The 17234-nt window shown below is 40.8% G+C and overlaps 1 protein-coding gene across 1 annotated transcript; it reads right to left on the bottom strand.

Annotated features, from left to right (window-relative positions):
• Positions 1 to 4354: 4354 nt before the first annotated feature.
• LOC137297251 (attractin-like) lies at positions 4355 to 9624 on the bottom strand. Its single transcript, XM_067829264.1, has 4 exons — positions 9345 to 9624; positions 7805 to 7996; positions 5339 to 5515; positions 4355 to 4365 (listed from the first exon to the last, which is right to left on the bottom strand). Exons 1-4 carry the CDS (start codon positions 9622 to 9624, stop codon positions 4355 to 4357), a joined length of 660 nt encoding a protein of 219 aa, XP_067685365.1.
• Positions 9625 to 17234: the final 7610 nt, after the last annotated feature.

Below are 17234 nucleotides of genomic sequence, written 5' to 3'. Positions count from 1 at the left end.
CTACATGAGCCCAGTGGTCTCACAATCAAATATGCGTTTCAAATGTTGAAGAGTGTATATTGACCATACATGCAATAACCGTGATCACAGTAATGACCTGGGTGTGGTGCTTTGAATTATGCACAAGAAAGGCCCGAAGTGCTGTGACAGGATTCCCTGACAGGTTTTGAACAATATGATGTATCCGAAGCGATAATTTGATATTTTGCAAAAGTATTGCCATATGTCTTATATGCCCACTCTTGCCACAAAAGACGGAGGTTATAATTCGAAGCAGTTAGTTTGCGATCTTGTAAAACCATTTAGATATGGTCGGGTGGTCAGGCTCGCTGACATGGTTGACATATGTCATCGTATGGCAATAGCGTACATCGATGCTCACGATGCTGTTCACTGGATTGTCTGGTCCAGACTCGATTATTTACAGACCGCCGCCATATAGCTCGAATATTGCTGTATACGGCGTAAAACTAAACTCACCCACTCTTATATGCCATATCACTGAATGCACAAACGCCCAACAAACGACCACCTTTTAAATCAGAAATACCTGATTATATTTATATTTCCAGATGGACAGATTGGTTGCCTGGTTCCTTCTCATCATGTCAAGCACTAAAACTATCTTGGCAGACACTACGACTGACAGTCTCAACCAGTCCTTTGAGAGTAACGAAACAGGATTTCTTCAAACTACAGCCGTGAACGTCTATGACGAAGCAGTCGCTGCGATGACACCCTTTCCCGAAAACGCTTCAGGTTTGTCACTGGAGGACAATGAAGTTCTTGACGAAAGGACTAATGGTAGCACGAATGACCTTAACTCCAAGAGACCCAATCCTTACGCTATCATCCACGAAGGTTTGGTATCCAAAGAGCAGTACGAGACATGCAGCCTTGTCATCAACGTCATACTGAAGCCGTTTGTCTGCACTGCCGGTCTCGTCATGAACACCATCGGTGTCGTTGTCCTATTTCATAAATCCTTCAAACGATCCACTTACACCTACCTCCGTTTCCTCGCCATTTCAGACGTGTTCGTTCTCCTGTGCGGTATCTTAGATTTAATTCCAAAAATCGTGCACCTATACGATGACGTCATGGCCAACTTTGTCGAAATGCACATGTTCCCGTACCTTTCAATATTTGCAGAAACAACATTTACTAGAATATCCGAATTTGTCATATGTTCATTGGCCATAGAACGGTTTGTGGCTGTCCTGAGACCACTGACTGTAAGGGATTTTTTTCTGTCCCGCCACGCCCTTAGTATCTGTATTGGCGTTGTGGTCTTTTGCTTTCTTTTTCACGGTCACTATTTGATTATTTACTATCCAAAGACCTATTTCAATCCATCCCGCAATATCACTATGTATGCTCTTGGCAAACAGTCCTGGTATGCCGACTTAGGTATTGAGAGCGTCTACACTAATATCTACACTTTTCTATTCGTGTACATACCTCCCCTGGTTCTTATAGTATGTAATATAGGTATCCTCGTCATGGTGTATCAAGCCAACAAAAGACGACAGGTTCTCTTTGCTAAGGATGGCATTAGCAGACAAATGGGTCAAGACCAACGCCGAATGACCTTGATTTTGTTGATTATCTCCCTCTGCTTCCTGGCAGTCTTTCTTCCCCTCTCAATCCTAACAGTAATTCAACAGTTTGACAAAGAAATCCGCATCTTCGGTCGCCAACACTACCTGCTGTATGTGATGATTGATGTGTTGACTCTTGGGTGGAACATCAGCTCGGCCAATGATTTCATCGTGTACAGCTACAGCAGCAAGCAGTTCAGGAACACTCTCGTGGACATGTTCTTCAGGAACAGAACAAAGAAGGAGGAAGTGGTTCCTCAGTCTAATGACACACCTGCCACCAATATAAGCACTATCACTACTTAAATGACATTAACCGGCATTTGATTACTCAACCAAGCAGCGTGGGTTCATTTTCATTGTTTCCATAGGTTATGGCTATTAGAACACGTCCAACTGAGTATTTTTGTTGCATTGGTTCGGTGAAATATTGTAACACTATTTGTTGTGTACATTTTACGGAGATATTATATAGCAAGCATTGTAACAGCTAAGCGCATTATGTCTAAGAAAACTGACCACCTAGACAGACTGTCAGGCGCGTTGCAAGCCATCTTTTCGTGCGAACAATCAAGTGTAAACCCGGGCATTTTTATAATGGTAGCTACACCCCTGACGAGTAGTGGGAAGTCCAGAGACACTTTGTGGCTGCGGGAGACCTGGCACACTGTGGGAGAGTGTGGACAGGCCATTAAGAAGGCAGTCCAGGGACGAGCAGGGGAGAACACTGACCTGCCCATCCAGCTCATCCAGCCTCTTCTGATCATGTGTCAGCCTGACTTAGCCGTCTTCTCCTGGTTGCCTCAGTCCGTTCTACCACACTCAGTCATACTGCGGATATAAACGCCGATTCTACAAGGTCTCAAGATGTTTGAACAGCGCCGGTGTTACGTTATATTATTGAATTTGCTTCATTGTCTATTGTTTTAAACATGTCTTTGAATGTGAAGTGATACACAAAGAGAGTTTTTATGGATGTCAACTTTTATATTTTGAGGAACACAACGCTATGGAGTACATCCTTACTGTTTCACAACCTTCCACCACTACCAAAGTTGAGTTCTTTAATAATAGAGAAGCTAACATTCATGAGGTTAGTCTTTCACCACCTTCCACCACAACCAACGGGCAGGTCCTCATAATAGAGAAGTTGACATCCACTAGGCTACAAAAGAGTAAGGATGTGCCCCGTAACGTTGTGTTCCTCTTGATACGGAAGTTGACGTTCATACACACTCCCTTTCCTCTTCGTTTTGTATGTTATTTGTTTGATAACCTCCCCGCGATGTTGTTGCATTATTATCCTAGACTTATCATTCGATAAGAATCTACTTGAGTGACTTCATAGCTTTCATAGAGGACGTATAAACGTAATATCCGGTCTGCACACATCGATGGGAATAGTTAAAGGAACCTGCTATTTCAACCAAATGTAGATTGGCTACGGTTTTTCTAATGGGAAGCAATTTCGCACATAAAACATTAAAACTTAAACCATACCTTCATGTAAATCCGGGACCTAGTCTAATTCTAGTAACAAGCGTATATTCAAGACTGGACGAACTGACCGGACGAAGTGTACAACCATGCTTGGCTGTCACAGCTGTTGCCAGTCGTAATAGTTGACGAATTTGATGATGGTTTGATCGGAATTATGTTATTCCTGCAAGAAATATAAGTTCTGTCAGCTGACAACCATGAGACCATTCGAAAAGGTATGAGAGGCTGTTTGTCACCGGAAGTACTAAGGTCCGCAAGGTACCGTGACCTACTTAAGGTCTTATGGGCGGTTTAAAGAAACATGTGAAAGTTTTGAATAACGTTGAGAAGGTGGCAGTGTGATATTAAGTAAAAATAACCAAGATGCCTAAAAATATCGAATCTATCTCGGGTCAATGCAAGTAGCAAAGGATAGTGAGTGAGTGAGTGAGTGAGTGAGTGAGTTTGGTCGTACGCCACACTCAGCAATATTCCAGCTATATGGCGGCGGTCTGTAAATAATCGAGTCTGGACCAGACAGTCCAATGATCAACAAGATGAGCATCGATCTGCGCTATTGGGAACCGATGACATGTGTCAACCGAGTCAGCGAGCCTGACCACCCGATCCCGTTTGTCGCCTCTTACGACAAGCATAAATCCTATTCTACTCCGGGACCTTCACGGGTAGCAAAGGATAAGTCCCCATGCTCCTTAGTATGATAATCTACCTTCAGTTGCTGGTGATCTATTGCCCGTTCTTGTATATATTGTATTGCCCCAAATAGTCATCGAATCGAAGTCAAATGCTAGTTTTAACATCTCAAATTGTGATATTCTAGTTATTTCAATGTCCTTTGTAGGCGGATTTTTGTTCAAATATTATCTGTCACTGATACCTGTATTATCTATTACCTGTTTTACTCACAGTATCGCTGAAATATTGCCAGATTGTAAATTTCAGCTCAGGTAAAAATATAGCCAGTACTGATCAAAGCGAACAATGTAGACATGGATCTAGAATATTGAAAGTGTGTATATTATTCTTTCTTTTTTCATTTATGAGACCTATTTTTGTTGTCAGACTTTGGTGATTGTTGTGAAATGTTGATTAAGTATGAATGTTATGTCCACATTTTTCTATACTGTGATTTTGTTGAAAGCGACCTTTATTTCTTTGATGCGTGTATGACTGGTTTGCCTTGTTAATTAATGGAAAAGACTTGTTTATTCTTGGCTGTAAAACGTGAATGCCATATGCCCAGCTACCTGAATTTAACGGTCAACTGCAACCCAAAAATCAAACATAATCAAACACAGTTATCACGTATTCATAATAAAATGCATTGCTGATGAAGAAAACAAACAAATAAATAAATTTATGTGTGAAATCGCAAATGAAAAGTGTAATATTTTGTATTTGGACTTACCTCCCTCGAAACGAAGCAGACGCGATACCGTACCAAGTCAGAGCCGGTGAGTGTACACTCAAGTGTAACGAAGCCTTTTCATTGGCCACTGGTTCATCTGCCCGTTTGATGCATGCGATCTTGATAACATAGCCATCTTACCTTTTCATCACTTCTCCTTATAGGTCTTACACCAAATATAGTTGAAGAATAGTTAGGTTTAAGACATTCATCAGTTGTTATCATGAAACTGATTAAATCATTAATTATAATTTGATTGCACATTAACCTTGTGGTTTGTCGTGTGATTAGTTTGTACGCTATATTTGGTCTATTTACCTTTGTAAATTGTATTAGAGCGGCATTGACGTAATGTTCTAGCTTGTTTGCCAATCAGTTCGTTTTTCACGAATAAATATGTGTAAACCAAACGTATGTAAAATTAATGTAGTGGATGAGACAACAAATGTGAGAACCAAACACTTTCATTGAACGTTCCAGGTCAAGTTGAAATATGCAACACATCGAGAATCCGCGAAGAATCTCAAGTTATGGACCGTCGTATGAATCTGGTGTCAGTGTGTAATTGAAAGTCACCTTTTCCAGTGTGCTATTTCTCCTGGGTTTTTTTTGACACCAGCAATTCTCTCAGTATTTTCGATTCTTCAATTGTCCAGAACCTTCAAACTCATGTTTCTATCAATTCAGCGAGGGAGGGAGTTTAGTTTTAAGTCGCGTTTAGCGTTATTCCAGCAATATCACTGCGGGGGACACCAGAAATGTGCTTCACACATTGTGCCCGTTGTGCATTAATTCAGTGTTCGTTCACAAATGTAATGGTGAGGTGTACCACAGGAACCGTCCTTGTAGCACCTGTTCTCGAAAAGCTGCATGCAGACTATTCCATGACTAGGTTCCCCTGGGCACCACAACATGGAGTTAGTGTCCAGGGAGGACCCATCCGGCCATGCCCACTGTCCTGCCTCTATGGTAGCGCCCAGTGTCCGGCGGGCTAATGCGTCAGCCACTGCAACAATGCATGAGGTGTAAGATAAATACGCATTAAGGGTAAAACAAGAAATATGTTTCCTTGTATATGCAAATCTTAAGCCGAATCTTCCACGGACGAAACATAATAAAATATTATTTTGGTTGGTTGGTTGGTTGGTTGGCGCCGCATTCAGCAAACTTCCAGCTGTATGGCGGCGGTCTGTAAAGAATCGAGTGGGAACCAGATAATCCAGTGATCAGCATCGTGAGAATCGATATACGCTATTGCGATACGATGACTATGTCAACCAAGTCAGCGAGCTTGACCACCCGATCCCGTTAGTCGCCTCATACCTAAATGGTTTTACAACCTCGCAAAATACCTGCTTCGAATTATAACCTCCGTAAACAAGCATACCGTTAATTACCGTTAATTTTGTAAGTTTAAAACCCCACCTATTACAGATTTATTAAAATCGTTAAAAAATATGCTGTGTTGGGTGAGTGTCAATATAGATCAAAAAACGCCGATAACTAAGTCTGCGTCTTGTTTGTTCAAACACAGGGTGTTTTTAAACATTAAAATGATATGTTTCATATCAATATTTGCTTGCACAAGATGTGAATCTTTACAAACTAAAATGTTCCAATCAACATTACGTAATATTATTAAAGAATTTTATTTGGTTATTTACAAGGTGATCACAGTGGTTTGAAACCTCCGATTGATCAATCAGAATTGTGTTCAAAAGTCATTGTGGAATGGCAAATTTAGTCTGCGAAACATTTCGCAACTTGTCTGCGGCCTTTTCGCAGTTTTACCCCGGTTGACATGACTAAAACATCTGGAGTCTACGGTTTTCTGTGTATGAAGTCATTTACCAATGCGGCAAAATTGCCTTTCTGTTGTTCAAAAGAACTCTTCTTTGTCTTTGTGGTTGTTGTCAAAAGTTCATATTTTGATTAGAAGCAGTCTTTAATCATAACGACAGAATTACTAAATAGTCTTGTTGCAAATGTTCTTTTGCCACGTGGTGAAATATTTAGACCTGTTCTCTGTTTAAAAAAGAACGAATATCTTAAATAAAATCTTTGTCATGACGATTGGAATTAGCCCTTGCTTACAGATGCGACGCAACGATCAGCCTCTTTTACTACGATAATATACAAAATCTTTTAAATTACTAGATACATGCCATAGCCAGTCCCATTTATGTCAAAATGACGTCAGATTTTATCAGCAATGTTCCAACCATATGGCAGCTGTTTGTAAGTAATCGAACCTGCACCAGACAATCCAGTGATCAACATCAGGAGCATCGATCTATGCAAATGACCTCGCCTAGCAGAGACGGTTTATATTTAGCTGTGTACAAAGGCATAATATTCCTTAAGTGATTGAATGTTGTTTTGTCGATGTATGACTGTTGTTGCGAGCAAACATGGTCATATTCCATGATCATTCAACATATTAGAGGCCTTGCGTTTAACTTACGTCTTATATTCTTTAAAGGATTGACTGTGTGTTTCTTTCGTTGCATTGAGGTATGAAACTAAAAACCAATGTGCAAACTGTATGAATCCGCGTAACGGATTCTTACAAAAGGTTAATTTAATTATATGTGTGAATTTTAAGTAAATTTGATTATATGTGTGACAGTCTAAAATACTATTATCACCAAGTACGCATAGTTAAATGATGGTGAGCTTATTACATCGACTGAAACGTAAATTAGAAATGGCTCTTTTGCTCTGTTTGTTATATTAACGTCGCCCTCAGCAATATATAGCGACGATTTGTATATAGTCGACTATGGACCAGATAACCCATGAATCAACAGTTTGGGCATCGTTCTTTGCAATTGGAATTCGACAAAATTTGTCAACCAAGTCAGCGACCTGATCCCGTTAGTCGATTCTTAGGATAAGCATAGTCGCCTCTTAAGCATGAGGTACTGAAGATCAGTTCTAACATGGCTATTCCGTCAAATTTGGAATGGAATTTAAGTGGTACGTTTGCGAATGGTTTAATCAACGTTTTCATTCCTAATATACGATAGTAACGAGAAAGAGAACTAGGCTTATAATTTCTGTAAATGTTCGCTGACTCTTTCAGACTTACATAGGTTAGTGAGGCCGTGGGGTAGTGGCTACAGCGTTCGCTCGTCACACCGAAGGACCGGGTTTGATTCCAGTTCTAATGACACTCGCCGTGATATTGATAAATGAGACGTAAAATCTCACTCACTCACTCAATCACGTTGGTTTGCATGTAAAGATGTCATGTAGCAGATCGTTGCTAACCAAAATACATATCGATAAATACACGACCATTTTAATCGATACATACCATTGTCGGCAATGAAGTTAGTGATCATTTCAAATTTGCTGTCAGTGGCGATAGACAGCAGATGGGCGTTCTCCTCTAAACATCGACTCCTGGCGCCGTCGTTGTCCTCCGCTGTATCGGAAAACCGCAGACACGTGTCGCCCACCCGGATGTACATGGAGGGACAACCTTAAATAAACTGGTTATCAGTACTTATTCATTGCGGTGGTTTTTGCTGATGTCAAGAATGAGTTCATGTGTTATTCTTTTCAGTTTGTAAACAATCGAAGCTGGACCAGATAAGCCTGTGATCAACAGAATGAGCATCGATCTACGGAATTCGGATACGATGACGTGTCAGCTAAGTCAGCAAACCTGACCACCCGGTCCCGTCGGTCGCCTTTTACGACAAGCATGGGTTGCTGAAGAACAATTCTACCCCGGATCTTCACGGATCTTTGCATTAGAGGTTGAATTAAGTATTTATTTGGTATGTGTTCCTTAAAGGAGTAAGTACAGGTCGACGAATGTATGTCCTTGGCAGCAGGGAAGAGGTAAGATTTTTTATTTAGTTTATACTGAAAACAAAAGTGATGAGGGACAAAACCTAATGTTTCATTTGCATCACCAAAACTATATACAAATCGATTGAGTGCAGTCGGGAATTTGGCACAATGTCATCTATTAAACCTGGTTATCGGTCTGTGTCACTTGACGCTCAAAATTTGTAAAATTCGTTTTAAAAACAATGTAAATGACTAGGGATGCGCAGGAAAATAAAACCTATACGTTGTAATGAAAATCCTGCCGATCCCTTTAACAAAGGTTCACGCATAGCTTCATCTTCCAAAGGTTTATAACTGTAAAGAACACACGTAGAATTAGTTTAACAAATACTTGTTGTAACCAGAATCGGGTGGTTAGGCTCGCTGACGTAGTAGACAGATATCATCGTCTCCCAATTGTGTGGACAGATGTTCATGATCTTGATCACTGGATTGTCTGGTCCAGATTAGATTATTTACAGACCGGTGCCACGGACCTGGAATATTGCCGAATGCGGCGTTAAACATCAAACCAATCAACCAGTCAGAATGTTTAACAAGAATTTGTATCCGATTTCAACAGACAATCATCGCAATTTTTTTCACAAAGAGAAGTCATCCATGAAGATTCGAATTATAAGTGACCATCAGCAACATATGTTTGACGTTTGAGGCGACAAGGTCACGAGGTCACGAACGCTGCTCAGACAGCAGTTTCATGAACTTTTTGTTAGCAGCACGACTGTCGATTGTCTATATTAAAGTAATGGAGTTACGACAACCTTTCGCTACGATACATTTGCGTAACGGAGTCCTTATTCGAGCACGTCACCTCATCGCAGATCGATGTTCATGATGTCACTCACTAGCTGGTGCACGGTTAAACAAAGCAAACAAACACAAAGAGGAAACATTACTGTAAAACATGTATCCGTCTGTCAAATAAGAAAAAAATCCAATGGGTTATAAAACTACGATTACAATTTACGTACAGTTCTTTTCATAGGTCTTCATTCCAAGCACGTGTCTTTTTGTGGTTGAAGTAGAGTCGTAATGAGTAAACAAGTGACAGTTGTCGTTAATGTGGGAAAAGTAGAAACAGTTTTGGTCACTGTTGCACAGTAAGGCACACTCTTGCCGCGAGGTCGGGTAATTGTTCTCAAACCATCCTTGAAGCAGAAAGTCATCTTCATCCGCCATGTGGGTAAAAATGTTCCCGACACCTTCGCCAGATGATACATATAGAACTACGAGTACAACTTCTCCGATCATCCTGCAGATTTATTCCCAGTGATCTTACACTGACACTTTTCTTGGAAGAAAAACCTGATTGTCATGAGTTGCCACGTCTTTGTCTTGTTGCTGTTTGCCTTCGCTGGCCGATTGGTTGCCAAGGCCTTTTGAGGAGATAGCGAATTGCACCGCGTTTCTTACTGATATTCGTGTTGTAATGACTGGCCAGGAATCAATGGCACTGATGGTAGCTGGTAGCTTTTTAAGGACATCGGGGTACCTAACACAGTAACGTTACAGTGTTACCTATATCAGTGGATTACTGTGATTGGGCAACAGAAAATTCCAATTAGTTCTAAATGATATCACAACACAGGCTTTCACATTTGGCGATCGGTACTCGTAAGTGTTCAAGAAACATTGATATGGGAGGGAGGGAAAGGGCCAAAAGACTGGGAAAAAATGTTTTTGTGTCTGGTCATCGATCGACCCTAAACATCATTCGTTACCCTGTAGTAGTTCTCACGTTTTGTAGGATAGGGGATTTTATTTGTTGTTTGTTTGTTTGTTTTGTCGCACCCGCAATATTCTAGCTGTATGGTGGAGACTTGTAATCACCACGATGGCAAGCTTGCATGCATACGCGCACTCACACACTCACACACACACACACACACTGAAATATTGTCGATGTGACCTTTGAGTCATTATCTTCTTATTGCATGATTGCATGTAAATTATTTTCGAAAAGCCGAACATTTTCTCGTAGTTTTAATTATTTTCTCGTTATTTCAACTTATTTATAAATGCTTAAAATTTCTAGTATTTTCTCATTGCTTTGATTAATTTCTAATCATCTCTACTCACAAGATTCCATCAAAAAATAGAATTTCCACGTTTTTTTAAAGAAACTTGATGTTTCGAGAAATAAACAAAACTAATCACCGCTGCGAAAATATAATTCATCTCATCTCGAATCAAGCATGTCAATATATGTCAACTAATTTGTGTTTCTTTGACAATAACCGTTATTCCTGGAATGTGTATTGTTAAAGAACAAACAAAATCAACTGAACCAATAAAGCAACAACGCTCATTTTAGTTCTCGGGGTATGTTCCCGGTCAGTCCCACGTTCATGCCTCACGCACGTGTCTTTCCAAAGAGAAAACTATCGTCCTTCCCAGATAAATCGATGTTCATGTAATTCGAGAGATAACAAATGAAAGCCCTTAATAACTGGTTGAAGAGAACCCATATTGCATCTCTGGTCTTCATTAAGTTTTACTAATTCTGTTATATGCACACTGCAATATGAATGCACCCGAGCGTGTTTGAGCATTGTTTCAAAGAGGATTCCGTCAAAAGCACTTAACAATAGTTTGGTTGGTGGGTTGTTGATTGCCGCACTCAGCAATATCCCAGGTGTATGGCGTCGATGTGTAAATAATCGAGTCTGGACCAGACAATTCAGTGAACAACAGCATGATCATCGATCCATGCAATTTGCATACAATGATATGACCAGGTCAGCCAGGTCTGGATAGGTTATTCGCGCATTGAGCAGCATAGGTAACTGGAGACCAGTTGTAACCTGGATCTTCAAACTTGTGTGAGTGAGTTCAATTTACTCCACACTGAGCAATATTCATATGGCGTTGATCTGTTAATAATTGAGTCTGGACCAAACATTCTAGTGATCAACAGCGTGAGCATCGATCTGCGCGATTGGGAACCGATGACATGTGTCTGCCGAGTCAGCAAGCCTGACAACCCGATCCCGTTAGTCGCCTCTTACGACAAGCACAGTCGCCTTTTATGGTAAGCATGGGTTGCTGAAAGCATAAATATGCGTTCATAAATATTTCACAAGAACACCTATGATTACTGCACTAGGAAAAACAGCGTGGTTCCTGTTGACATAAGACACGCTAACCCTAACTTATTTTGTCCAGTATATAATCATAAACAAATCTATATGGAACCCGTTACAACGTCTTTGATGGTAAACAACCTTCAGTCTCTTTCGATCAGAATGCTGAAAAAACATTTGGTACCCTGCATCGTATTATCACTATTTATTAATCGACAAATCAACAATTATGACAATAAACAGGTTTATGGATCACACAGCGTTTATTGCATCGTATTATTAATTACCACTTTTTAATCGATAACACTCGTTAAGAACACACGCAAATTCAAGGATAGTGACGTATTTTTATCGTGTTCTTAATCATCATCTTTTAAGTCGATAAATCATTAATTAAGAACAAACACAAGGTAAATGTGTCTTTGGGATCTTATCGTGTCCATGGGATCTTCTTATTAATTATAGTCTTTTTTGGTCGACAAATTACTAGCTTAGAGTGAGTGAGCTATTTTACGCCGCTTTTAGCAATACACTAATTAAGACCTCACACAAGTATATGGAAAGCAACGAGTTACATGCATTTAGCAACGTTTTCGTGTAGATTCCAGACCGTGTACCAGTGTTGTAAGTAGAAAGAAAACACAAGCAACTAGGTGGATGCCAACCTCTTGTTCTAATTGCATTAATCCACATTCCGATGTTGAGTCATGCATTAATCCACATTCCGATGTTGAGTCATGCACTGTTATGGATGTAGTCGTTTCCTTGTCTAATCACCAACTTCTAGCTAGCTGATGTTGACCAGAAGAACTAGAGTTATTTCCGACTTTCATTGTGTAAATATAAATGGTATGTTCATATCATGTAAAATAAGACACGAGTATCTGTGAGCTGCACTTTCCGATCAGTGTCGTAGACTCAAGAGGGCTGTCCGTTCCAACTTGTTGATAACTGAATATCAATGCAATTTGAATGTGTGTTTGGTCAAAAGAGTGTGATATTTTCATACTTACCAAATACGTGCAACATGTTCTACTAACTTTACGTGCAATTGTTCTAATCCACAAGGTAAGTTTTGGGTGTCGAATAAAATTTCACCCGTAATTTTCAACTCCTAAGGACTGTAGGTTGGGACAATAATGGTCCTGCACATTATTCGTCCAAATGAACCTACCTTAGTGTTTCACCAGGGACGGTTCAGTTCCCCCAGTGGGCACGCCGTATGAGGTCCATATCTGGTGTCTCCTGCTGCTGAACTATAGCTTAAACTAAACTATCTCCCTTACTGCCCCACCCATTCACTCATCCACTCACTCATTCACTCACTCAATCACCCACGCACCTACTCACTCCCCCACCCACTTATTCACTCACCCACTCACCTAATTACCACTCACCCACGCACCACTCACTCGCCCACTCACCTACTCACTACTCACTTACCCACTCACCACTCACTTACCCACTTACCACTCACTCACCCACTCACCACTCACTCACTCGTACACCCACTCACTCACTATTATTTGTTTTATTGTTATAGGATATTTACAGATAGTACACATATCCATGCAACGTATTGCTTGCTCATGGCGCTGGCATTTGCTTCCCTCGATTCCTCAGCGTCATATCGTATCATCAATCTCAACTCTCGGGGTGAGTGAGTTCGTCAATGTTTCAGTCATATGGTGACTGAATCAATTTGGGTGCTGTATGAAATCACTGCAAAACCAGCAAGGACGGGAACCTTAAACGTTGTGAAACGTAAACGCTAGTGGTTGAAGCTGTTGAAATATTGTACGACAGGATAATTGGCTACTGGAAATATTAAACCACCTCGTGTCATACAGGCTCTTTTCAGGCGGTATCTATACTGTCTGGAACAAATGTTCAGGTATTGTGCCCTGTGTGAAAGTTGATCTTCTGATCGACTGGGTGCAATATCACAGGAAGACAAGCAAATGTATGTACATTTTGGACAGATCCACGTTGTCATAAGTCTTTGAATACAAATCGATATATCTAACTGCTTCACCGTCACGTTTCCGATTCTTCTTTAAGAAGTTTATTGGTTTCTGGCACTGTGTAATCTAACAGTTAAAAGGGTTGGAACTAAGACATAGAATCTGATCATACTCTAAAGAAATGCGTCTGCTTTGTTTCTGCTGTCATGATACCATAACAACCTCACAGAATAGGGGCCGGTCTCACAAAGCGATCGTAGCGCTACGACAGGCCTACGTCTGTGTTGGGAGTTCTTGGCGTTTTGATCAATTTGTGAAATGGGACCCAGACCAACGATCCATTTATTGCCTCCTCACGATAAGCAGTAGGACATATGAAATTTGGAAAGCCTGTGCACGTCACCGACCAAAATACGGACATATACTTCGTGGACCCCACTAAAGACACACAGTCCCTACAATCCATCGGTGACACATATCTCGTACAGCCCACTTGAAACACATGACCCGTACATCCCAGTGTTGTCACACACCCCATACTCACCACTATGGACACAACACCCGTACACCCAAATGTAGACACATACCCGTGCACCCAACTGCAGAAGTGGACACATAACCCCGATTTACCCGTACACCCATCTGTACACACACACCCGTGCACCCATCTGTAGACACATAACCCGTACACCCAACTGCAGAAGTGGACACATAACCCCTATTAACCCGTACACCCAACTGTAGACATATAACCCATACACCAAACTGTAGACACAAACCCCTTGCACCAAACTGTAGACACAAACTCCTTCACGCAGCTGTAGAAACTTACCCGTACACCCAACTGTAGACACAAACCCCTTGCACCCAACTGTAGATACAAACCCGTACACTCATCTGTAGACACACACCCCTTGCACACAACTGTAAACACACACCCCTTCCAGCAAACTGTAGACAAACACCCCTTAAACCAAACTGTAGACACATACCCGTACACCCAACTGTGAACACAAACCCCATGTACGTGACTGCAGACACATACACTGTAGAACAGAGGGTCGAGACATACATTGTACACCCCACTGTTGTCTCATATATATAAAATTTACACCCCACCTTTGTCCCACAGCAAGTCTTTAACAAATAAAATCTCTCTGCGCCTTTGGCCTCGCTAGTTGATTTTGTAGAAAGAGTCTGAAACTGGGTATATAGTTTAGTCTATTATGTTTTTATTGATTTGATGAAATGGGTCTGTAGATTTTAAAGCCTGCAGACCCTGATGGCCAACTGGCAACTTACAGTATTGCAACCTCTGCTGTTGACATAAAATAGATTAAACATATCCCCCTACGTTCATTTTCCAGAAAACGCATATCATTGATCAATATCCCCCTGGTAATATTTAGTTTTCTTACAAACTGCCATATACTTATCAGGATCCTTTCCGGTAGTTAAAACGCGTTAAAGAGTCTATTGTGACATGCCTAATCAGCTTACTGTTTGTAAACATAGCATGGGCGACGGTATCATAACACAATAAAACACCGAAATCCATTAGTAAAACACGTGATCTATTTCAAACGAGCTAAAACTTCATACTTTAAAATGATCTTCAGTAATCTTCAGCTTCTGCACACACGTATGTGTATACTGAATTCCAAAAGCAACGTGAATATTGCACGAGTTTGAAATTATATCAAAACGGAAATCGAACAGGTGCGTGTAGGTTGATTAGAGGTCATTCTCATCAGGTGTGGTGTTCTGATAATACCGAAACAGGCGCTAATGGTGACCATAGTCGATCATTTCTTGGTCTGTCTCAAATGCTTCAAATTCAGTTTACATAGTCAGGAATTTCTCTTCACACGATGAACGGCAGCAGCGCAATGCATGCATTAATCAATACAACAAGCTCGTCTCGTGTGAAAAACGCCATGACGACAAACAAAAAGGTGCCAATTGTCAAATTTCCGTAACCCATTTTACATTTATCTTTACATTCTGATAATATTTACACTTTAGGATAAGATAATGTAACGTTTATATGGAAGAGAAACTAGGCCAATTACAGCTATGAGGCAGAGTCAAAGTGTTTGTTGCATGAGAGGTCATTGGCAAACAGGAAAATATACCGTTAGGTGCCTTTCAATAGCGTGTGTGCGTGCGTGCGCACGCGTGTATGTGTGCTCGCGCGCCCGTCAATCAACATAATTTGGATACTATGACGTGTCAACCAAGTCAACGAGCCTGACCACCCGATCCCGTTAGTCGCATTTAAAGACAATTATGGGCTGCTGAAGACCAATTCTAACCCGGATCTTCATGGTCGTTGTGTTCGTAGGATTTTTGAATCGTGGATAGTGAGCACACTGAGTAATCAAACCACAGTTCAGACACATTTCACTGACATACTGACTCTTTCCTCATGAGGGGTGGTGGGGTAGCCTAGTGGTCAAATCCGGGGTTCGATTCCTCACATGGGTACAATGTATGAAGCCCATTCCAGGTGTCCTCAGCCGTGATATTGCTGGAATATTGATAAAAGCGGCGTTAAGCCATACTCACTCACTCATGTCCCACCTGATCCCACCAGTGTCCACAAATCAGTTCTTAATAAACCGTGATCGACGCGATCCACAGAATAATCCACTAGTTGATACACCTTCAAATGCATGACAGGTTGACACATCTTGATTTCAGCAACTTCAGCAAACCACTCGTAATGGTTCAAAAACAAACTGCAGCCAGAAGACTCTAGTTTGTCCTCCTTTAAGGAGTGACATTTAGTTCTAATGAATTATCACTGTGTCAGTGAACAGATATAAATGAAATTGTGAATAAAATTTACATATATCCCTAACTATTTTTGCCCAGTATATCATAAACTGAGTTATTTGTGTGCATACCGATTGATAAAAATACATCACTTTTTAAACACGTTTGCACTCATACCCACATTAGATTCCTAATTAGGCATTTTTGCACTTAGCAAAACTACACCAGAATATGTCACTTGCTTGTTTTTACTAACAAACTGCCCAATGCATTCACATTTCTCAGAAATTTTACTAGTCCGTGACGGAAGGATACGTGTCTATCGACTTCGAAATGAACGTTTAGAACACAAGTAGTGCTGCAGCATGATGTGGGAGCCATAGCCTACACGCAGGAATCTAACTTTGTGCGCCTGCGGATTAATTAAACTGTCATTTGAAATCTTATGGATTCACATGGTTCATATCAGTGACCGCCAGAAGGGGTTGTTCCAGCAAAATAATGCCAGGCCTCACACAGCACATACTATCCTGTATATTTAGAAAGAGAACATTACAGTGCTTCCATGGTGCTCCAAATCGCCCGACCATTTAGGGGATGACCTTGAACGACATCAACCGGCGCCGCAGATCAACTGTCGCACGATTTGCAAGGGGATTGAACCAGGGACCTAGGCTCTCTTGGCGCTAAGATAGTCGTGCTATGCATTAACATTAATAATACATTAACATTCGTACGTAATAACGTACGACAATCTTAGCTTCGAAAATCTAGGCCCAGAATTTCACACGGTCGAGTTCAAAAACTTGCCGAGAGGGCGCAGAACAGGTTCACAACAGATATTGACCTGGGAGGGGGCGCTTTTAAGAACTGAACGTTTTTACTTTTTCACAGCTATACAAGGTAATAGACATTTGCTTTCTCTACATTGTTAAATAATTTGGCTGCAGCTGATCAAGTACCTGTATCATCTCAATTTAAAATTGGCAGATTTAATTCATTAAAATACATCTTTTCGAGTTTTTTGTTGTTTGTT

This window comes from Haliotis asinina, chromosome 9 (assembly GCF_037392515.1).
Source record: "Haliotis asinina isolate JCU_RB_2024 chromosome 9, JCU_Hal_asi_v2, whole genome shotgun sequence".
NCBI lineage: Eukaryota > Metazoa > Mollusca > Gastropoda > Lepetellida > Haliotidae > Haliotis > Haliotis asinina.
Note: the sequence above shows the minus strand (reverse complement) of the source record. Positions and strands in the feature narration are given on the sequence as shown.

What these genes read in the sequence shown, in the direction of transcription:
- LOC137297251 (XM_067829264.1), bottom strand. Translation starts at nt 9,624, where the DNA reads ATGATCGGAGAAGTTGTACTCGTAGTTCTATATGTATCATCTGGCGAA. An exon ending in GAAGACCTATGAAAAGAACT is followed by an intron (nt 7,997 to 9,344) that starts GTACGTAAATTG and finishes AGTTTATTTAAG; the next exon opens with GTTGTCCCTCCATGTACATC. An exon ending in GTATCGATTAAAATGGTCGT is followed by an intron (nt 5,516 to 7,804) that starts GTATTTATCGAT and finishes GCATTGTTGCAG; the next exon opens with TGGCTGACGCATTAGCCCGC.